The following is a 23,464-nucleotide window of genomic DNA, read 5'->3' as shown; positions in this document are numbered from 1 at the left end:
TTGGCGTGAGGAGAGAGATCACCCTGCAACAGCTGGCCTGGGTGACTCTCGGCACGAGGAGAGAGAGAGATCACCCTGCAGCAACAGCTGGCCTGCGTCACTCTTGGCATGAGGGGAGAGAGAGTGATCACCCTGCAGCAGCAGCTGGCCTGGGTCAATCTCGGCATGAGGGGAGAGAGAGAGAGATCACCCTGCAGCAGCTGGCCTGGGTCACTCTCGCCATGAATAGAGTGATCACCCTGCAGCAGCTGGCCTGGGTCACTCTCGCCCTGAATAGAGTGATCACCCTGCAGCAGCAGCTGGGAGGGAGCAGGGAGGAACACCAGGAAGGACAGGACACAGGGGGAGGGCTGGGTTAAAGAAATGATTTAATGTTGCAGCCGCGCCCCTGCTGGAGGACAGATTTACACAGAGCACGCACACCGCAGGATCACCGGCTGGGTCCCACAGCCCTGCCACCGGGGGCGCTGCAGGCCTGAGATTCTCCTGCACTGACAGGCGGGGGGTATCAGTCTGTACAAACACCGGGGTCAGTCCACCCCCACCTGCTCAGGCCACCCTACAGACACTGCGGGCTTCTGCCAGTCCTCAGGATGTCTCTGCAGCACAGTGGCACCGCCCTAAAGGCCACCATGGGGTACAACACCCGACCGACAGTATGGATTGACCCAAGATGCTGCTCTGTTTTTACCTGTATAAAACTGAACTTTTTAAAATAAAATCCAAAGAAATGAAAAAAATATATAAATTCTCCTTTCTTTGCGTCCTTATATTTGTGTCGCTCGGTCTTCACTCCTCCTCACTCTCGTTCTCTGGCTCCAAGTCCGAGTCGCCATTGAGCTTCATTTCCACATTCATCTCTTCCTCCTCTTCCTCGCTGCCTTTATCTGACGTCTCCTCCATCTCCTGCTCGTCCTCCTCCCAGTTCTGCAGGGCAGGGAAACAGAACAAGATATTAATTCCATAAGATCAAGAGCCATTCAGCCCAGCCTGCTTGGTAGTTAGTAGTTAACGGATCCAACTGTGTCTTGAAGTCAGGCTATCGGCTTCAAAAGCATAGCTAAGGATATTGTTCCACACTCCCACCACTCTGTGTGTAAAGAAGTGCCTCCTGACCTCGTTACCTTTGTTTCCTTGTGTTTAGGAAGCAGGAATGTCATTTTCTTTCACCTGAGCAGCACCCTGCCCCCATCACACCCATCATGTGACTCACCTCTGAATCTTCATCAGCCAGCCCGTCATCCCCAGAGCCTTCCTCTCCCTCATCAGAGGAGTCTGCAGGAAGAGCAGAGAGGCAGTGTCCATCACAGAGCCCTTTCACCTGCACCGCACCAACACCGGGGCCCACACCAAAATCCACCCCACTGTGGACTGTGGGGGTGCGGGGAGCCCCAGACATGCCCCGCCCCACTGAAGGAGGGATCAATCGACTGTTCGTTCGTGTTCGTGTGTTCGTGTGTTCGTGTGTGTGTGTGTGTGTGTGTGTGAGACAGAAACAGGCTCTCACACACAAACAACATAAACTGGAATGCTACAGAACCCTAAACAGACAATACACACTAGCCAAATATTTGACCAAGATAAGAAACAGCAAAAAGAAACAGACCCTGATGAAGTACAGGCTCAGTGACCACAGCCTGGCCATAGAAACTGGGCGACACAGGCAGACCTGGCTGTCCAGAGAGGACAGGCTGTGCTCCCACTGCCAGCGGGGAGAAATAGAGACAGAGGTGCACTTCCTACTGCACTGTGACAGATACTCTGGGATTAGAGAAACATTCTTCCCAAAACTCAGAAATCTAATCCCAGAGTTCCCACACCTGCCAGAATCACAACGGGTCCCAGTCCTACTGGGAGAGGGAGGAGGGAACTCATCTGAACTGGCAGCCCAGTATGTGATCTCCTGTCACAGCTTGAGGAACAGTGAGCCTGTCACCCAATAATGCTCCATATGTTTAGATGTAAATATCTTATTGTGTATGTATTGTAAATGTCTGTAGATTTGTTTTATTTTACTTTGGCAACACTGAATCTGCTCACTGGTCATGCCAATAAAGCATCTTGAATTTAACCGACAGGTGACCTGTGTGTGTGTGTGCGTGTGCGTGTGCGTGTGTTTGGGGAGAGGCAGAGATAGGCAGCGGGGGGGGGGTTCATGTGTGCACGTGGCCAAACAGCCCTCTCACCTTCCTCGTAGACCAGTTTAGCGGTCCTGTCCAGCTCAGTGATGGCGCAGGACTGCTCCACGGCCGCGACCTGAGGGAGGGGAGGAAAGAGGAGAGGATCAGGACAGCGCTGGCAGGCCCGAGTCCCTGGGTAAAGAGCTCCAGTCAGAAACGCTTCCTCTCGCAACCCTTAATAATAATAATTGCTTACACTTATATAGCACTTTTCTGGACACTCCACTCAAAGCGCTTTACAGGTAATGGGGACTCCCCTCCACCACCAGCAGTGTGCAGCCCCACCTGGATGATGCGACGGCAGCCATAGTGCGCCAGTACTCTCCCCACACACCAGCTCTCAGTGGGGAGGAGAACAGAATAATGAAGCCAGTTCATAGGGGGGGATTATTAGGAGGCCATGATTGGTAAGGGCCAATGGGAATTTTGGCCAGGACACCGGGGTTACACCCCTACTCTTTTCGAGAAGCGCCCTGGGATTTTTAATGACCACAGAGAGTCAGGACCTCGGTTTTACGTCTCATCTGAAGGACGGCGCCTGTTTACAGTATAGTGTCCCCGTCACTATACTGGGGCATTAGGACCCACATGGACCACAGGGTGAGCTCCCCCTGCTGGCCCCACTAACACCTCTCCCAGCAGCAACCTTAGTTTTTCCCTCGCATGCCGTGTCACTGTCCTCCCAGCTCCGACTTATCCCCCTGGGTGGACGCCTTCTCTACGGATTTGGAACACAGCTCAGGGCGCTTGGAGATTCCCCTGGGCTGGACCAAGGAGGTGAAGCGCCCTGAGCACCAGTCCTTTCACTGCAGGGACCCGTCTGGTCTTCCAGCAAGACCAAGCCCTGACCACAGCCTGGACAGCGTCCTCCTGGGATCTGCGTGTTGCAGAGATCAGTCAAGTCTGAGGGACAGGGTGGCAGTGAGAGGCTGAGATTACCTGTGTGACCAGCAGGTACAACTTGCCGTGCAGTCTGGTCAGCTTCTGGAACGTCTTGATTCTGCTTTCAATCATGTGGTACAGCACACCCAGATGAGACACCAGGTCCGGTTGCTGCAGAAGCCCAGAAACAGCAGAGTCAGACCAGAGCCAGTCTCACAGGCGGCAGGGGAGACAGCCCTCTTACAGCCCCTCTCCCCCATTGCCCCCTCGTCCCCACTCAGCCCAGACTCACCGTGGACAAGTAGGAGACGTGCTGTGTGAGGACAGCCTTCAGCCAGCGAACCATCAGCAAGGCACTGTGGGGGAGAGGGAGACTGGTTAGCACAGCACGCACGCACCCACGCGGCACTGGAGGAAGAGACTGTGAGCTCAGCGCACAAACACACACGGCACTGGAGGAGGAGCCTGTGAGCTCAGCACACACACACACACACACACACACACACACACGGTGCTGGAGGAGGAGCCTCTGAGCTCAGCGCGCACACACACACAGCACTGGAGGAGGAGACTGTGAGCGCACACAGGGGAACGAACAGCAGTGTTGAGACTCACTCACCTGTTTGGGTGGCCCTGCATCCTGTGTGTCAGCTGAAAGACAGGTGAGGATTGGCAGTGAGAGGCAAGACAAGAACCAGACGTTCAATTCAACCCGCCAGACAGACTCCCCAGCTCTGTGCAGGGACTCCGCCCCACCGGTGAGCACTCACCTCTTCCACCAAGGGGAGGACGGCAGGGATCGGTAACCTGGCAACAGTCGTCTTTATCAACGGCTCCTTCTTGGTCTGGAAGACTTTCTGCAGATCAGAGGGACAAGAGGTCAGCCCTGAGCACACTCACCCGCAGGTGCTGCAACATCTAGAGACAGGGCACCGGTGGGTTTTTAACACAGCACCGCGTCCTTCGTAACAGGAAATCCCTTAGGACAGCCTAACACCTCTCCATGAGCGCTTCAATCATATTCTCTTCTCACTGAATAGTAAACAAATGTCTTCAATTTACAATTGTGCTGAGAACAACAGCTACATGCCCACCCTGATCCCTGAGCAGCGGTGCAGTCCGCACCCAGGTGACCTGACACTGAGGCGTAATGAGGTGCAGTCCGCACCCAGGTGACCTGACACTGAGGCGTAATGAGGCGCAGTCCGCACCCAGGTGACCTGACACTGAGGCGTAATGAGGCGCAGTCTGCACCCAGGTGACCTGACACTGAGGCGTAATGAGGTGCAGTCCGCACCCAGGTGACCTGACACTGAGGCGTAATGAGGCGCAGTCCGCACCCAGGTGACCTGACACTGAGGCGTAATGAGGCGCAGTCCGCACCCAGGTGACCTGACACTGAGGCGCAGTCCGCACCCAGGTGACCTGACACTGAGGCGCAGTCCGCACCCAGGTGACCTGACACTGAGGCGCAGTCCGCACCCAGGTGACCTGACACTGAGGCGCAGTCCGCACCCAGGTGACCTGACACTGAGGCGCAGTCCGCACCCAGGTGACCTGACACTGAGGCGCAGTCCGCACCCAGGTGACCTGACACTGAGGCGTAATGAGGTGCAGTCCGCACCCAGGTGACCTGACACTGAGGCGTAATGAGGTGCAGTCCGCACCCAGGTGACCTGACACTGAGGCGTAATGAGGTGCAGTCTGCACCCAGGTGACCTGACACTGAGGCGCAGTCCGCACCCAGGTGACCTGACACTGAGGCGCAGTCCGCACCCAGGTGACCTGACACTGAGGCGCAGTCCGCACCCAGGTGACCTGACACTGAGGCGTAATGAGGTGCAGTCTGCACCCAGGTGAACTGACACACTGCCGCCCACCAGCAGAGGGGGGTGGGACTCACGTTCAGGATGTCTGGGTCTTTGCTCTCCAGGCCCTGGACCAGCAGAACGGCGCAGCTGTCGGTCTGCAGGGAGGGGGCTCCCCCAGGGACCCCCTTGCCTCCGGGGGCCAGGGACAGGTCCATCTCTCCCAGCCGCTCCTCAATGGACTTCTACCGCGGGAGAGACAGGGAACACAGGAGACTGAGAGCGGAACACATCCCGAGCAGATGAGCAACACACAGCTTAACACACGCTGACCCCACCCCACTCCCTACCACCCACACCGGCCCCACTCCCTACCGCCCGCCGGCCCCACCCCCTACTGCCCACTGGTGCTCTCGGTACTCAGCTATCATCGCACCTCGGCCAGAGTGGAACCAGGTTTCCTCTTCTCCGTTTCCGAGGGGACGGATTTAACAGGAGCTCGGTGCCCAGGAAACCCTGGAACGAGGACTTTGGCATCTGATTTGATGGTGGGGGTTTTCACCTGCGGAGGAAGCACAAGAGGAGAAAAGGGTAGCACAAAATATGACTTTTGGTTAGGTTTTCTGTCCATTCCTGTGCCTTTTGGCTCCTCCTTTCAACAGGAAACTGCACTTCAGATCAGTATGACTGTCAGCCAGGCATGCAGCCCGGCCACAGGCAAAAGAGCACTTCCTATCTGACAAGAACCCCGATTTCAAACTGTAATGTTCTCTACAAGAGCCCGAGCTGGCCCAGCAGGTCCCCACCCCACCCCCGGTGGTTACCTTGGTGACGGCCGTGTCCACAGTGAGCTTCAGAGCGGCGCGGACGTCCCTGACCAGACAGACGTGTCTCTCGGCCGTGTTCACCTTCTGCGGCGAGAGGTCAAGGACAGAGTTACTGTACAGGCACCCCCAGCTGCACACCACACCGCGACCCCGACCCTGGTGCGGGCTCAGCCCCACGGCGCCCCCGCCGCCCTCACCGCGCGCTCGACGACGGGCTGCAGGTGGTTGCCGTATGCCAGCAGCAGCCCCTGCTGCTCCGAGCCCAGAGCAGCAGCCAGAACCGGGACCGGCGCCGGAGAGTCGCCTGCTGAGGACACCTGGAGCGAGCAGGTGGGGGACAGCGGCTTCTTACAGGCCCTGAGGGAGAGAGACAGTCAGACAGGGAGAGACTCACTACACACAAAACACACCCAGTACCTGGCCAGAAGAACACCAGTGACTGGCCATGGAAACGGCACACAGGCAGACCTGGCTGCCCAGAGAGGACAGGCTGTGCTCCCACTGCCAGCAGGGAGAAATAGAGACAGAGGTGCACTTCCTACTGCACTGTGAGGAATACTCTGGAATTAGACATTCTTCCCCAAATTTACAAATAATACAGTGTGTGATCAGTGAGGAACAGACAGTGAGCCTGTCTCTCAATAATAATAATAATAAATAATAATAAATAATAATAATAGTGTGTGGTCTCCTGCCCCAGCCTGAGGAACAGTGAGCCTGTCTCTCAATAATAATAATAATACAGTGTGTGATCTCCTGTCCCAACCTGAGGAACAGTGAGCCTGTCTCTCAATAATTATAATCCAGTGTGTGATCTCCTGCCCCAGCCTGAGGAACAGACAGTGAGCCTGTCTCTCAATAGTAATAATACAGTGTGTGATCTCCTGTCCCAGCCTGAGGAACAGACAGTGAGCCTGTCTCTCAATAATAATAATACAGTGTGTGATCTCCTGTCCCAGCCTGAGGAACAGACAGTGAGCCTGTCTCTCCATAATAATAATACAGTGTGTGATCTCCTGTCCCAGCCTGAGGAACAGACAGTGAGCCTGTCTCTCAATAATAATAATACAGTGTGTGATCTCCTGTCCCAGCCTGAGGAACAGACAGTGAGCCTGTCTCTCCATAATAATAATACAGTGTTTGATCTCCTGCCCCAGCCTGAGGAACAGTGAGCCTGTCTCTCCATAATAATACAGTGTGTGATCTCCTGATCTCCCAGCCTGAGGAACAGTGAGCCTGTCTCTCCATAATAATAATACAGTGTGTGATCTCCTGTCCCAGCCTGAGGAACAGACAGTGAGCCTGTCTCTCAATAACAATAATACAGTGTGTGATCTCCTGTCCCAGCCTGAGGAACAGACAGTGAGCCTGTCTCTCAATAATAATAATACAGTGTGTGATCTCCTGTCCCAGCCTGAGGAACAGACAGTGAGCCTGTCTCTCCATAATAATAATACAGTGTTTGATCTCCTGCCCCAGCCTGAGGAACAGTGAGCCTGTCTCTCCATAATAATACAGTGTGTGATCTCCTGATCTCCCAGCCTGAGGAACAGTGAGCCTGTCTCTCCATAATAATAATACAGTGTGTGATCTCCTGATCTCCCAGCCTGAGGAACAGTGAGCCTGTCTCTCCATAATAATAATACAGTGTGTGATCTCCTGTCCCAGCCTGAGGAACAGTGAGCCTGTCTCTCAATAATAATAATACAGTGTGTGATCTCCTGTCCCAGCCTGAGGAACAGTGAGCCTGTCTCTCAATAATAATACAGTGTGTGATCTCCTGTCCCAGCCTGAGGAACAGTGAGCCTGTCTCTCAATAATAATAATAATAATAATAATAATAATAATAATAATAATAATAATAATAATAATCATTAGGTCCCAGCCTGAGAAAGAGAGCCTCTCTAATATTCTGTTGTGAATGTTTTTGCTAATTGCTTGAATAAGACAGGGAGGGACGGAGTTACAGTGTCACTCACCCGTTGAGAACGTGCTCGAAGAGGTGCAGCTGTCCGTCCTTACACACCACAGCCAGCCTGACCGCCTGCGGGGACAAAGAGTCAGGAGAGAGTCGGGGGACGCACGTCGGGGACGCGGCCCGGGAGAGTCGGGGGCGGAGGAGGGCACGCTGACCTCGTCCTTGCTGTCGGAAGGCACCAGGTCGACGTGCAGCGGCTCGTCGGTGAGGGTGAAGGACACCACGGCGTTCTTGTCCTTCCCGTCCGCCCGCACCTGCCTGGGAGGGGCAGAGGGAGGACAGGCCGGTCAGGCGGGCCTGGGCGCCGGGCGCCGGGCGCCGGGCCGCGCCGCGCAGGGCCTGCTGGGACAGCTCTTACCACACGCTGAGCAGCCGGTCGTGCGCCGCTCCGGACACGAAGTACAGGCCGTCGCTGTCAGGGGGGCGAGTGGTGGCGAAGCCCAGGGTCGTCACGGCCGTGGAGTGTCCCGTGAACCGCTGGCAGGGGGAGAGGACCGGCAGCTCGAGTCAGATCGGGGCGATCCCGCCCCCCTGCCCCCCCTACCCCACCAGACCAGACCAGACCCGGCTTCTACTGAAGCCACTGCGTCATAAAACACAGGCGAACCTGAGCAGTGAGCAGCGACCACTCTCCCAGCCTGTGCCCGAGCTGCGCGGATCTCAGCTCAGCAGGGCTGGCCGGGTCAGTACTGGGGCAGGGCACCTCCTGGGAGAACCAGGCCGCTGCCGAGAGTGGTGTGGTGGACCAGTAGCTCTTCCTTCTGGCCCAGTGAGATGACCAGGGATGCTGTCCTTCCTAATGAGACGTCACACTGAGCTCCTGACTCCTTGGCGATCAGAGGCCCCAGGGGTAGACCTCCGTTTGTAAGAGGAGGGGTGTCCTGACTAAACTCCTCTCCTCTCTCTGTACCTCTGTTCTCCCTAAAGATCTCCTTTCATGTAGCTGGTGAAGCAGTTTCATCATCGTTACCAACAGGTTCCAGTTAAAATTCCCAGAAATATTTTACAGAATGTTACACAAACCCACTCATCACATACTCAAGCGTCTCCTTCGAAAACTGCGTCTTTCAAGTACTTCCTGATGCCCAAAGAGCACCTTGAGAACTCAAGGTCAGCTGGCCCCTGGAGGAGAGTGGTCACTCACCCGGTACACCTCCTTGGTCTCCAGGTCCCACATCTTGATGGTCTGTCCTGCTGACACCAGCAGTCGGCCGTCCGGGCTGATACAGAGACTGGTCACTGCACCACGGTCCGCCTTCCACTTGCTGAAAGACAAGCGGGCAGTGAGAGAGGGCCACTGTGTCCGGTCACTCAGACAGACAGGACGCAGACAGACAGTACTGACCACTGTGTCCTGCCACTCAGACAGACAGACAGGGCGCAGACAGACAGTACTGACCACTGTGTCCTGCCACTCAGACAGACGGTGGCCAGTACTGTCTGTCTGTCTGCGCCCTGTGTCCTGCCACTCAGACAGACAGACAGGGCGCAGACAGACAGTACTGACCACCGTGTCCTCCCACTCAGACAGACAGGGCGCAGACAGACAGTACTGACCACCGTGTCCTGCCACTCAGACAGACAGGGTGCAGACAGACAGTACTGACCACCGTGTCCTGCCACTCAGACAGACAGTACTGACCACCCTGTCCTGCCACTCAGACAGACAGCCAGGGCGCAGACAGACAGTACTGACCACCCTGTCCTGCCACTCAGACAGACAGCCAGGGCGCAGACAGACAGTACTGACCACCCTGTCCTCCCACTCAGACAGACAGCCAGGGCGCAGACAGACAGTACTGACCACCATGTCCTGCCACTCAGACAGACAGCCAGGGCGCAGACAGACAGTACTGACCACCGTGTCCTGCCACTCAGACAGACAGGGCGCAGACAGACAGTACTGACCACTGTGTCCTGCCACTCAGACAGACAGACAGGGCGCAGACAGACAGTACTGACCACCGTGTCCTGCCACTCAGACAGACAGCCAGGGCGCAGACAGACAGTACTGACCACCGTGTCCTGCCACTCAGACAGACAGCCAGGGCGCAGACAGACAGTACTGACCACCCTGTCCTCCCACTCAGACAGACAGCCAGGGCGCAGACAGACAGTACTGACCACCATGTCCTGCCACTCAGACAGACAGCCAGGGCGCAGACAGACAGTACTGACCACCGTGTCCTGCCACTCAGACAGACAGGGCGCAGACAGACAGTACTGACCACTGTGTCCTGCCACTCAGACAGACAGACAGGGCGCAGACAGACAGTACTGACCACCGTGTCCTGCCACTCAGACAGACAGCCAGGGCGCAGACAGACAGTACTGACCACCGTGTCCTGCCACTCAGACATACAGACAGGGCGCAGACAGACAGTACTGACCACCGTGTCCTGCCACTCAGACAGACAGACAGGGCGCAGACAGACAGTACTGACCACCGTGTCCTGCCACTCAGACAGACAGGGCGCAGACAGACAGTACTGACCACCGTGTCCTGCCACTCAGACAGACAGGGCGCAGACAGACAGTACTGACCACCCTGTCCTGCCACTCAGACAGACAGACAGCCAGGGCGCAGACAGACAGTACTGACCACCCTGTCCTGCCACTCAGACAGACAGCCAGGGCGCAGACAGACAGTACTGACCACCGTGTCCTGCCACTCAGACAGACAGACAGGGCGCAGACAGACAGTACTGACCACCGTGTCCTGCTACTCAGACAGACAGGGTGCAGACAGACAGTACTGACCACTGTGTCCTGCCACTCAGACAGACAGACAGACAGGGCGCAGACAGACAGTACTGACCACCCTGTCCTGCCACTCAGACAGACAGCCAGGGCGCAGACAGACAGTACTGACCACCGTGTCCTGCCACTCAGACAGACAGGGCGCAGACAGACAGTACTGACCACCGTGTCCTGCCACTCAGACAGACAGACAGGGCGCAGACAGACAGTACTGACCACCGTGTCCTGCCACTCAGACAGACAGACAGGGCGCAGACAGACAGTACTGACCACCGTGTCCTGCCACTCAGACAGACAGACAGGGCGCAGACAGACAGTACTGACCACCGTGTCCTGCCACTCAGACAGACAGACAGGGCGCAGACAGACAGTACTGACCACCGTGTCCTGCCACTCAGACAGACAGGGTGCAGACAGACAGTACTGACCACCGTGTCCTCCCACTCAGACAGACAGACAGTACTGACCACCCTGTCCTCCCATTCAGACAGACAGACAGGGCGCAGACAGACAGAACCGACCACCGTGTCCTCCCACTCAGACAGACAGACAGACAGTACTGACCACCCTGTCCTGCCACTCAGACAGACAGGGTGCAGACAGACAGTACTGACCACTGTGTCCTGTCACTCAGACAGACAGGGCGCAGACAGACAGTACTGACCACCGTGTCCTGCCAGTCAGACAGACAGACAGGGCGCAGACAGACAGTACTGACCACCCTGTCCTGCCACTCAGACAGACAGTACTGACCACCCTGTCCTGCCACTCAGACAGACAGTACTGAGCACCCTGTCCTGCCACTCAGACAGACAGCCAGGGCGCAGACAGACAGTACTGACCACCGTGTCCTGCCACTCAGACAGACAGACAGACAGGGCGCAGACAGACAGTACTGACCACCGTGTCCTGCCAGTCAGACAGACAGGGCGCAGACAGACAGTACTGACCACCGTGTCCTGCCACTCAGACAGACAGACAGGGCGCAGACAGACAGTACTGACCACCGTGTCCTGCCACTCAGACAGACAGGGTGCAGACAGACAGTACTGACCACCGTGTCCTGTCACTCAGACAGACAGGGTGCAGACAGACAGTACTGACCACCGTGTCCTCCCACTCAGACAGACAGACAGTACTGACCACCCTGTCCTCCCATTCAGACAGACAGACAGGGCGCAGACAGACAGAACCGACCACCGTGTCCTCCCACTCAGACAGACAGGGCGCAGACAGACAGTGCTGACCACCGTGTCCTCCCACTCAGACAGACAGACAGTACTGACCACCCTGTCCTGCCACTCAGACAGACAGACAGGGCGCAGACAGACAGTACTGACCACTGTGTCCTGCCACTCAGACAGACAGGGCGCAGACAGACAGTACTGACCACCGTGTCCTGCCACTCAGACAGACAGGGCGCAGACAGACAGTACTGACCACTGTGTCCTGTCACTCAGACAGACAGGGCGCAGATAGACAGTACTGACCACCGTGTCCTGCCACTCAGACAGACAGACAGGGCGCAGACAGACAGTACTGACCACCCTGTCCTGCCACTCAGACAGACAGTACTGACCACCCTGTCCTGCCACTCAGACAGACAGCCAGGGCGCAGACAGACAGTACTGACCACCGTGTCCTGCCACTCAGACAGACAGACAGGGCGCAGACAGACAGTACTGACCACCCTGTCCTCCCACTCAGACAGACAGCCAGGGCGCAGACAGACAGTACTGACCACCGTGTCCTGCCACTCAGACAGACAGACAATAGTGACCACCCTGTTCTGCCACTCAGACAGACAGACAATAGTGACCACCCTGTTCTGCCACTCAGACAGACAGACAGACAGACAATAGTGACCACCCTGTTCTGCCACTCAGACAGACAGACAGACAATAGTGACCACCCTGTTCTGCCACTCAGACAGACAGACAATAGTGACCACCCTGTTCTGCCACTCAGACAGACAGACAATAGTGACCACCGTGTCCTGCCACTCAGACAGACAGACAGAAAGTACTGACCACCGTGTCCTGCCAGTCTGCAGGTCCCACTCTGCGATGTGAGAATCGTTGGAGCTGCTGTACAGGGTGCTGCCATCTGGGTGCCACCTCACGCTGTTCACACGGTCGCTGTGGGCGCCCTCCTGCATGTGGGGAGAGGAGGCTGCGTTAACCCGACACGTCCACACCCAGTACGCCAGGGCTGTGAGCAAACAAGCCTCTGCTCCCGCCCTGGTGCTCTCCCCTCCTCCACAGGTGCCCCATGGTCAGATTCCCCCTCCCCTGATGTCCAGTGCCTCCAGTGTGCCCAGTCTCACCAGTGTGCTGTGAAGAGTGCCCTTTGCAGTGCTGTAGATGAGCACGCTGCCCGCCACGGTGCCCAGCGCCAGGAAGTCAGCCTTCTCGACCGCTGGCCCCGCCTCCGAGCGCCGCTTCTTCCTCTGAGGCCCTTCCTGCGGACAGAGCAGAGCGTGACAGCGGGCCCAATCGAACCCAGGACAGAGCAGAGCAGAGTGTGACAGAGGGCCCAATCGAACCCAGGACAGAGCAGAGTGAGACAGAGGGCCCATTCAAACCCAGGAAAGAGCAGAGCGTGACAGAGGGCCCAGGACAGGTGCAAAAGCAGAGCATGATAGGTCAATAAATTAGGGTAACAATCACCACCTGCGTCATTAAAGTGCTTTAAAGTGACTACAGATGTATCAGTCTCTGTGAGCTCGGCCAGACACTGAAATCCATTTCAATCCACAGCTCAAGATGACAAAGAGCAGGGAGTCTCTCAAACAAGTCAGGAGGACGCGACAGAGGCACGATCCGGCGAGGGCCTGTCCAGACCTTCCCCCCACACTGAGCGGCAGGCAGCTGGACAGACGCCTCTGTGAGGACCCCAGGGAGGCTGAGGCCCAGCTTGTCACTGCCCCACACAGGCGAGCGCAGAGACCCACACAGAACATCACCCGGGCAGCTCGGCCCTGGAGTCAAGAACCACACCGAACACTCATCCTGCAGGAGGAAGGCTCTGATCCGCCACACCAGCACCGAGGAAGAGAGCGACACCGCCGTGTCCTAGATGGACTCACGATTAGTGAATCCCCGGACTGATGGTGTCCATACTGAAGGATCTGAACAACGAACAATGTACTCGTGAGTCTGATCCCTGATTAAGGTTATGCATCACTGCATCTTTGCGTGCCTTTTCCCTCTTTCTATATTACGGCCTGTTACTCGTGCATCTTGCAGTGGCCTGAATTCCTCAGGCGTTGTCAGTCGTCGAGAGAGACTTAGAGACCCTGAAGGATGGAATGGGTAACCCTGCCAGGCCATAGAGATAAACACTGGAGAAAACTGGTTCACAACATAACACATACAGGGCATGCTGCCCCTTACAGTGCAGCTGTGGGAAGAGAGTTCATAGAGAGGACAAGATTATCAATGATGGAGTCCCCTGTTGCCATAGGGATCTCCTGATTTGGCATGAGGTTTCTTTTATGAAGATGAGGGAGAGTAGGATAAAGTATTATGGGATGTACAACGGGTAGGAAGACGAGTTAGCAAGACGTTATTTAATCATAGTAAAGTGCATTGTGTTAACCAATTAGGTCCAGGTAAGCTGACGTATTGATGGGGCAATATTTAGTCACCCCTATTAGGAATGTATTAATACATGCAGCTTGCTTAGTTTGCTGAGACTCCGGGTCTGTCAGCTTGTGGAAATTCCCAAGGCACTTCAAATTAAAGGGAAAAACTCTCAGTCTGGTTCACCTATTGCCAACTGGCTCAACCTGATGCTTACATTTCTAACTATACACCAGGATATGAGAGATGTAATTCAGAAGACATTAACACAGCTCTTCCAGCCGTCCCTCAAGACAGGGCTCGTACCAGGGACTGCAGAACTGCTACTGTAGAGCTGACCCAAATTCCTATAGATCAATAACTATTATAACTGCATTCATTTACTTTTTACATTACAGTCCCATAACTTAGGGTTCCCAGTGCAGTAGAACAGTCCTGTTACAACAGGGGCTACAGTCCCAGTACAGTAGATCAGTCCTGTTACAACAGGGGCTACAGTCCCAGTACAGTAGATCAGTCCTGTTACAACAGGGGCTACAGTCCCAGTACAGTAGAACAGTCCTGTTACAACAGGGGCTACAGTCCCAGTACAGTAGATCAGTCCTGTTACAACAGGGGCTACAGTCCCAGTACAGTAGATCAGTCCTGTTACAACAGGGGCTACAGTCCCAGTGCAGTAGATCAGTCCTGTTACAACAGGGGCTACAGTCCCAGTGCAGAAGAACGGGGGCTATAGAGAGTGATAATGACGATCGACACATTTTAAAATAATTCACATGAACCGCAACAGGAGTGAGATGTAGTAAGAGGCCAACAACAAAACAGTAGGGACCCGGCTCGCCCCAAGCCGCCAGGTACACTCTCACTACCGCACACCCCGGAACCAGGTGAACCTCGAGTCTCTGGCCCACCGGGGACCGGTACCTCATTTTCAGAACCCCCTGGACATCTGAACTAACGTGCACGTAAAATGACGGACGTGCGCCAAACCACTTTCACAAACATCCGTTCACAACCTTCACTAAAAATCTTCTTTTACTGATCAAGCCAGTGTTTTTGCTCCGGCGTGGACGCAGAGACCGTGTGAAAGCGTGAAAGTGGGGCTCTTGCTGCGCTCCATCCCTCACACGCCGCGCGACCATGTGGGGTGAGGGAACATGTGCGACTGCAGCAGGACGGCAGGCAGAAGACGAGCCGAGAGATTCCAACCACCTCGCCGGCAGACTGCGCTCAGTACGGCCCCGCCACGGCAAGGGATCCGGGCCGAACCCGGTCCGAACCGTCTTTATAGCCCCAGAAGACAACCAGGCCCTGTTCGTAGAGAACTCCACAGAAAACAAGCGCCCCCCCGCGCGTACCTTCTCTGTCCGGCATGGTCCCCAAGAAATGCAGGAACAGGTGGCGCTCAGATGGGCGGAAGGCACGTATTCCTGGTGCAGCGTGTTGCTTTGTGTGTCCCAGATCCTCAGCCGGCCGTCCTGTGCACATACCGCTAGATACTGGCGCGATTTAGGAGAAAAAGCGCTAGGGAAAACCAGCGAAGCGCTGCCTCCGTCGGCCGCCATTGCTGTGGAGCTGCGTTTGCTCAGAAGGAAGCCAGGAGCCAAGGGGACACGTGTTATGGCTCATCGAGCATGCGCGCAGGGTCCTTAGCAGGCTCGTCCTCCCATTGGCTGATGTCAAAAAGGTAAGGCGTGGCCAGAATCCCAAGGAGCGCAGTCGCTGGCTCTGATAGGCGGAGACGGCTTTCAAGATCCCCGGGGGCGGGACTTGTTCAATTTGAGGGTTATGGGAGGGCGGTGAATCTGAAGAAGCAGTGTGTTTAATGATTACAGAGTGAGATGGTGGCGAGGCATTCACTCCGCATATCTAAATCACTACATCGCACTGGGGCAGGGTCTCCTGAACTATACTGTTGTACTGGAAGATATCATGCACCCTGTTGAAAATGGTCGGGGGTTTGAATTCAAATTCAATAACAAGATTTAGTTTTTAGATTTATTGTAAAATTCCTTGCTTACAATAAAAATCTTAAAATCGTCTTTGTTACTTTTATGTTTATTATTTATTAATTATGTTTCATAATGTCCTTCTCAGTAGTAGGATTCTGGCGGTCTGAACAGCAGATGCAGACCGCTGTCATGAAGACACCAGTGAGAATGAGATGGAGCTCTGACAGGCCACTTCGCTCACACTGGGCTCCTCTCTCCAGACTCCTCTCACTGAGGCCCAGTCCCGCTGGGCTCCTCTCTCCAGTCTCCTCTCACTGAGGCCCAGTCCCGCTGGGCTCCTCTCTCCAGTCTCCTCTCACTGAGGCCCAGTCCCACTGGGCTCCTCTCTCCAGTCTCCTCTCACTGAGGCCCAGTCCTGCTGGAGGAGCGAGCACACTCTCACGCTGGGCTCCTCTCTCCAGTCTCCTCTCACTGAGGCCCAGTCCCGCTGGGCTCCTCTCTCCAGTCTCCTCTCACTGAGGCCCAGTCCCACTGGGCTCCTCTCTCCAGTCTCCTCTCACTGAGGCCCAGTCCTGCTGGAGGAGCGAGCACACTCTCACGCTGGGCTCCTCTCTCCAGTCTCCTCTCACTGAGGCCCAGTCCCGCTGGGCTCCTCTCTCCAGTCTCCTCTCACTGAGGCCCAGTCCCGCTGGGCTCCTCTCTCCAGTCTCCTCTCACTGAGGCCCAGTCCCACTGGGCTCCTCTCTCCAGTCTCCTCTCACTGAGGCCCAGTCCTGCTGGAGGAGCGAGCACACTCTCACGCTGGGCTCCTCTCTCCAGTCTCCTCTCACTGAGGCCCAGTCCCGCTGGGCTCCTCTCTCCAGTCTCCTCTCACTGAGGCCCAGTCCCGCTGGAGGAGCGAGCACACTGTCACGCTGGGCTCCTCTCTCCAGTCTCCTCTCACTGAGGCCCACTCCTGCTGGAGGAGTGAGCACACTCTCACACTGGGCTCCTCTCTCCAGTCTCCTCTCACTGAGGCCCAGTGTAACATCTCATTGGGAAGGACAGCACCTCCTGCAGGGCAGCATCCCTGGTCATCTCACTGGGCTCTCTGCAAGACCTGGACACTGGATTTGCACACAACCCCCACTCCACTGTGAACACAGGCATTCTGTAAGACCCGGACACTGGATTATACACACAGTTCACACTCTCCTGTGCGCACGGGCATTCTGTAGTCACGTAATTAGATTTAAAGAGTCCTAGAAAGTAACACAATATTAGTTTATCGCTACAAACACACGACCAGTAAATTCAATGTGTTTCTTTTTTACTGCTTTAGACGAAATATATAATTCCGCAATGTGCAAGCAAACATTTGCCACACAAACGTATGTTTGGTGTTGGATACACGGTCTGACTGACGCACGAGGAGTCTTCGGGTGGAAAGCCAACATAAGTTTTTACATTACACTAAGAATTACAACATAGAAGGTAGATTAGTTACTGGGAAGTTTTGAGCTTCGTTTATGTCGTCAACAAGGCTGTAAAGATTAAGTCGCGGAAACCCCCTCCGCTGCTCCGACAGGCCATGCTGCGCGTCGCTCTCTTGATGACGCAGTACACGCGCCTCCAGCGTGGTGTTGGGGACAGCAGCGTGTGTGAGCGAGGCCCGGAGCCCGAACCCGCAGGACATCACTACTGCCAGGCGAGACTGCGGCCTGTGTGCCCGACGAGCGCCTTGCAGAGCGAAGACCGTTAAAGAGTAGGTGACAGCGGCCGTGGATTTGTACTCGTAACTGCGCACAACGCCGAGGACTCGGAGGGGGTGTGCCGCGAGCAGCACCCTTCACGGAAACTCGGTCTGTGGAAGAAAGGTTCCTGCTGAACCAGGTCCTCTTGCCGCGGGTGTCGGTTAATATCGCCCTTGCACGGGGGTGCGCATCGGGTTGACCCTGCCGGCCGCGCGCCCTTGACCTCGAGACACGGGGGAACGTGACCAGGACGCGGGTGTCCGCTGCAGAGAGCGAGCTGGACTCGAACCGGGAGGGAAGGCGACAGCTGACACGAGTGGTCTAGCGCGTCAGGTTAACCCCCTCCCGTTCACGGGCTGGGCAGCCCTCGCCACCAAGCACAAGCAGGAAGTTCAGAATCGTAGTTCGTCTCTACCTCCGCGGGCCTGTGACGCCGCCTCAGCTCATTGCTCTGACCCCTGACCCTTGACTCTTGACCCCGCTGAGGCAGCTGGGATTGGCACGCTGCGGTGATGTGGGCGGCTCTGGGCCGGTCCTGGTGTGTCCGGTCTGCTGCAGGGCGTGCGGGCCGGCGCTGGGGCGGCGGATCCTCGGAGGCCCGGCGCCCGAGACCCTTTGGGACAGCGCCTGCGGGCCAGGGTGGGAACGGGGACGATGGCGGCAGTCCGGGCCCTGACGCCAGCGCTATCAGGTGGAGACCCGGGGCCAGACGGCGCCCCCTGTCCCCCCTGGAGAGGGTGAGCCGTCTGCTGCCCCAGGACGCCCTGGCGCAGGAGGTGTGGGAGCTGAGAGAGGCAGAAGGCAGGCAGGGGGCGGGTGATATAGGGGGCGCAGGGGGGACCCCTGGAGAATGGGCCAGTCGTGGGAAGGAGAGAGACACCCCGGGACCTGGGGAGTCTCAGGAGACGGGGGAAGAAGCTCCCGCTGGAGGGGGCCGTGTCCCTGGTGGGAGCGTCCCGCCTGGGGGGCCGCCCCTGCGCCCCGGCGAGCTGGTCCTGGCGGAGTTCCGGCGGAAGGGGCGCCTGGAGTTCCGGAAGATGTTCCTGCTGAGCGAGAGGGGCCGGCTGCAGAGTAATTCGGGGTCGGTCCGCCACAGCGAGGTCGTGGGGTGCCCCTCCGGAGCATTCGTCCCTTCTTCCATCGGCCACCCCCTGCTGCTGCGGCGCCCCAGCCTGGAGGAGTACGTGCTGCTGATGAGGAGAGGGCCGGCCATCGCCTACCCTAAGGTACTCCAGCCCCTGGGGTAAACTGTCTCCTGTACTTCTCCCACACTGGGCCTGTCTGTCTGTCTTTCTGTCTCTCTCCTGTACCTCTCCCACACTGGGCCTGTCTGTCTCTCTCTCTCTCCTGTACTTCTCCCACACTGGGCCTGTCTGTCTCTCTCTCTCTCCTGTACTTCTCCCACACTGGGCCTGTCTGTCTCTCTCTCTCTCCTGTACCTCTCCCACACTGGTCCTGTCTGTCTCTCTCTCTCTCCTGTACCTCTCCCACACTGGGCCTGTCTGTCTGTCTCTCTCCTGTACCTCTCCCACAGTGGGCCTGTCTGTCTCTCTCTCTCCTGTACCTCTCCCACAGTGGGCCTGTCTGTCTGTCTGTCTCTCTCTCTCCTGTACCTCTCCCACACTGGGCCTGTCTGTCTCTCTCTCTCTCCTGTACTTCTCCCACACTGGTCCTGTCTGTCTCTCTCTCTCTCCTGTACCTCTCCCACACTGGTCCTGTCTGTCTCTCTCTCTCTCCTGTACCTCTCCCACACTGGTCCTGTCTGTCTCTCTCTCTCTCCTGTACCTCTCCCACACTGGGCCTGTCTGTCTGTCTCTCTCCTGCACCTCTCCCACAGTGGGCCTGTCTGTCTCTCTCTCTCCTGTACCTCTCCCACAGTGGGCCTGTCTGTCTGACTGTCTCTCTCTCTCCTGTACCTCTCTCACACTGGCCCTGTCTGTCTCACCAGGATGTCAGTGCCATGCTGCTCATGATGGATGTGGGGGAGGGGGACAGTGTGCTGGAGGCCGGCTCGGGGTCAGGGGCCATGACACTCTTCCTGTCCCGCGCAGGTCAGCACTTCCTGTGTCTGTGTGTGCAGCTTCTGCACACTGTATTCTGAGTCAGTAACTGTGTTGAGGTCAGTGCTCACTGTGTCAGTGTGTGAGTGTGTTCAGGTCCATGCTCACTAGGTTGCTGGGTGTGTCTGTGTGCAGTGGGATCCAGGGGTAGTGTACTGAGTCTGGAGGTGCGGGAAGATCACCACCGGAGGGCGCTGCTCAACTACCAGCGCTGGCGGGAATCCTGGGGTGTGGCTCACGAGGAGGTGTGGCCTGATAATGTGAAGTTCATCAACAAGAACATAGAGGCTGCTGCCCCTCACCTTGAAGGAAGAAGCTTTCACTCAGTCAGTATAAACGCTCTTATATAATCTTAGTGTCCTACCCCTCTCTACCTGTCTCAGGTGTGCGTTCTACCCCCTCTCTACCTGTCTCAGGTGTGTGTCCTACCTCCCCTCTCTACCTGTCTCAGGTGTGTGTCCTACCCCCTCTCTACCTGTCTCAGGTGTGTGTCCTAACCCCTCTCTACCTGTCTCAGGTGTGCGTTCTACCCCCTCTCTACCTGTCTCAGGTGTGTGTCCTACCTCCCCTCTCTACCTGTCTCAGGTGTGTGTCCTACCCCCTCTCTACCTGTCTCAGGTGTGCGTTCTACCCCCTCTCTACTTGTCTCAGGTGTGTGTCCTACCTCCCCTCTCTACCTGTCTCAGGTGTGTGTCCTACCCCCTCTCTACTTGTCTCAGGTGTGTGTCCTACCTCCCCTCTCTACTTGTCTCAGGTGTGTGTCCTACCTCCCCTCTCTACCTGTCTCAGGTGTGTGTCCTACCCCCCCTCTTCCTGTATGCAGGTCACATCTGTACTCAGATGTGTGCAGTGCCATATTCTTATCTGTATCAGGTGTATCCTGTGTCTGACTCAGTATAACTATACTGTAACTCCTGTTGGTCTATTGGTAACTCCTCTGCTGGTTAGACTGTATACACCTGGGTAATAACTCCTCTGCTGGTCAGACTGTGTACACCTGGGTTATAACTCCTCTGCAGATCTGACTGCGTACACCTGGGTAATAACTCCTCTGTTCCAGGTGGCTCTGGACATGCTGGATCCCCAGGTGGTTCTGCCCACTGTGCTCCCTCACCTGCGACAAGGAGCTGTGTGCGCAGTCTACCTGGCCAAGTGAGTGAGTACACAGTGCAGGAGCCACAAAGCACTGGCTGTCTTATTATTTGTAGCATTTATTTTCACTGTATGTGCACCTTCAAGCATTTAATTTCATTTACATAAAATAAATAATTCCCGTTTTGAGTTTTTCTGCTAAACATCCATGCGCTGCAGTGTTGCATAGTGCCGAGAGCACTGTGAAACAGAGCTGGTCTGTTTGCAGTAATTGTCATTCGACCTCCGTCCTGTGGGGGCAGTATCACACAGGTGGTGGATCTGCTGGAGGGCGTGCGGCGGAGCAGGTTGCCTCTGCTGTGTGAGCGCGTCATCGAGGTCACGCACAGGGATTGGTTCCTTGCCCCAGTCATCAAAAAAGATGGGAGCTACGCCCTCAGAGTCTTCCCCTCCGGGGCCACAGATCACGGAGAGGAAGAGTTAGGCAGTGAGGAGGAGTCGGCGTCATGTGATCAGGAGGAAGGTAACAGCTAAAATACAAACAGGACAGACATCGACAGGAGGATTACTTAACAAGAGAGACTGCTGGGGTTTAAGGCTGCAAGGCCTTTATCCTCATCAATTCATTATTGTTTGATCTGGATAGCTTCAATTTAAGCTCCAAATCAGGCCTCTACTGTCTATACTTACAAAGTTTAGAGGACATCATTCCTGGAGGAAATTGCCTCTTGAGGTCTGTAACAATTGGGAGTACTAACAGTTAATCATTTAAGGCTACAAACAAGAGGAGACCACTCAAACTATTTGTTTACTAACAGCTCATTAATATGAGAATCTCATACAGACACTTCTTGAAAGTATTCAAAATCCACAAAGTCACCCCGGAGCTTTCCTTCAGAATGAATGGTGAAACATGAACCAGAGAACCCAAGTGGAAACTCAGTGTAACTGCTTTTTAAACTCCAAACAGGAGGGACCTCTTTACACAAAGGGTGGTGGGAGTATGGGACACGCTAACCAGCCATGTAGTTGAAGCCTGGTTTCTTTCAAGAAACAGCTGGATGAGATCCTGGTGTCAATTACCTACCAACTACCAAACAGGCCAAATGGGCTGGTTGGCTTCTCTTCTTTTCTTATGTTCTTGATTAGGTTCTGGTGTTTTTTTTCTTCAAATGTAGGGGTTATCAAGCTGAACCTGGTGGGTTCGAGGCGTTAGCTGGTTTGTTCCATTTTCGGTGAACAGCTGTTACACAGGAGATGTTATGGTCAGTAGACACACCCTCTGCCCCAGGACACATTAGAAATATCCTGGCGAGTGGTCGAAGCCCACCTGCCCCTCCTCAGCCCAGCCCAGGGGTGTGTCTGGTCCAGAGGACGTGTTCACTTGTGCTGTTTCACCTCCTGACCACAACACGCTGACTTGTGATCAGTAAAAGCCTGTCACTCACAGACCTGTTTGTAGCCAATTTGCTGTTGCACTATTGAAATAAGCCCCTGACAGCAGTTGTGGGTCCCACTGCTATATGGTTCCTTTTCTCCAGTTGGCAAGACTCGTTTCTGAACAGATGGGCTTGTGATGCCTCACTCCTGGTTCTGTTGCAGTGCTCAGTTACAGGTGCCGCCATTTTATCACATTTAAATATGAACTTCTTTCAACGCTGTAGGACCAGACTCTGCCTGCATGAACCTAGAAACTTGAAGTTAAAACACCGCCGGTCCCTCTCCTTCACATTACGTGGGATTTCCAGTTCTGAAGTTCCTGTTTTTCTGTGTGTGTTCTGCAGAGGAACTGGGCAGGCCGGACAGCAGGCCAGTTGGACCGGTGCCATACATTGCCCGGCCCCATCATGAACAGGGCAGCCACACAGGTGAGCAGCTCTGAGGACAGAAGGAGAGAGGAGTTCACTCCGCTTGGTTCTTTGAATAATCACACTTATTCAAGCAAAGAAAAGCTTTCAATGAGTAAAAACAGAAGTATAACGGAGAGCTTGTCTGGGATTAGTAACTGGGATCAGGGCTGTAACAGTGGGTCTCTCTTGGATTGGGAACGTCAGGGCTAAACAGAGGGTCTCTCTGGGATTGGGAGCATCAGGGATATAATAGAGGATCTCTGTGTTTGGAATACATTAGGATTATAACAGCAAGTCTCTCTGGGATTGAGAACATCAGGACTGTACAGAGGGTCCCTGGGTTTGGAATACATTAGGATTGTAACAGAGGAACTCTGGGATTGGGAACATCTGTTTACTGGCTCCTAGGATAACCTGCTGACGAGAGGTCACATTGCAGTTGGACCTTCCCGTCTAAAAATATGAAGTGTGAAGTTATTTTGAGGAATGATGAACTGAAGTCTTCACTAATGGTTTCATCTGTGAATATCAGCTTTCCTAGTGAAGCTGCGGAAGGTCGTGCCGAGGACCACCAGGGATACTCCTGAGATTTCCTGCCCCAGGGACCAGGCCCAACTGGGGGGATCGGAAAGTACTGGGACCAGAGAGGCGGATTGTAACAGTCACACAGGACCGCCCTGAAGAGTGGGATTCAGCTGCCCCGCCTGTCTTTTTGTGTGTGCTAATAAAGATTTCATGTGGGAATCAAAAACCGCAGG

At 55.4% G+C, this 23,464-nt stretch overlaps 2 protein-coding genes across 3 annotated transcripts; one reads left to right on the top strand and one right to left on the bottom strand.

Moving 5' to 3' along the window:
* Window positions 1-351: 351 nt before the first annotated feature.
* wdr43 (WD repeat domain 43) lies at window positions 352-15,634 on the bottom strand. Its single transcript, XM_069199168.1, has 18 exons — window positions 15,378-15,634; window positions 12,762-12,896; window positions 12,466-12,587; window positions 8,820-8,940; window positions 8,034-8,152; window positions 7,831-7,933; window positions 7,677-7,741; window positions 5,895-6,054; window positions 5,695-5,781; window positions 5,307-5,432; window positions 4,966-5,115; window positions 3,833-3,919; window positions 3,682-3,713; window positions 3,355-3,418; window positions 3,120-3,233; window positions 2,187-2,256; window positions 1,214-1,275; window positions 352-927 (listed from the first exon to the last, which is right to left on the bottom strand). Exons 1-18 carry the CDS (start codon window positions 15,582-15,584, stop codon window positions 790-792), a joined length of 1,962 nt encoding a protein of 653 aa, XP_069055269.1. The 5' UTR covers window positions 15,585-15,634; the 3' UTR covers window positions 352-789.
* A 1,761-nt stretch (window positions 15,635-17,395) lies between these two features.
* On the top strand, window positions 17,396-23,457 carry trmt61b (tRNA methyltransferase 61B). 2 transcript variants are annotated; one of them, XM_069199158.1, is made up of 7 exons: window positions 17,398-18,930; window positions 19,653-19,755; window positions 19,900-20,090; window positions 20,825-20,916; window positions 21,159-21,379; window positions 22,641-22,724; window positions 23,239-23,457. In XM_069199158.1, the coding sequence occupies exons 1-7, from the start codon at window positions 18,217-18,219 to the stop codon at window positions 23,385-23,387; spliced, it is 1,554 nt and encodes a 517-aa protein (XP_069055259.1). In that variant the 5' UTR covers window positions 17,398-18,216; the 3' UTR covers window positions 23,388-23,457. The 2 variants fall into 2 exon arrangements, with proteins under 2 accessions (XP_069055260.1, XP_069055259.1); XM_069199159.1 differs by lacking the exons at window positions 19,653-19,755; window positions 19,900-20,090 and having other exon boundaries at window positions 17,396-18,930.
* The last annotated feature ends 7 nt before the right edge of the window (window positions 23,458-23,464 follow it).

The sequence above is a fragment of the Lepisosteus oculatus genome, chromosome 2, assembly GCF_040954835.1.
Source record: "Lepisosteus oculatus isolate fLepOcu1 chromosome 2, fLepOcu1.hap2, whole genome shotgun sequence".
NCBI classification, from domain to species: domain Eukaryota; kingdom Metazoa; phylum Chordata; class Actinopteri; order Semionotiformes; family Lepisosteidae; genus Lepisosteus; species Lepisosteus oculatus.
This window is presented reverse-complemented; position numbering and strand designations above follow the sequence as displayed.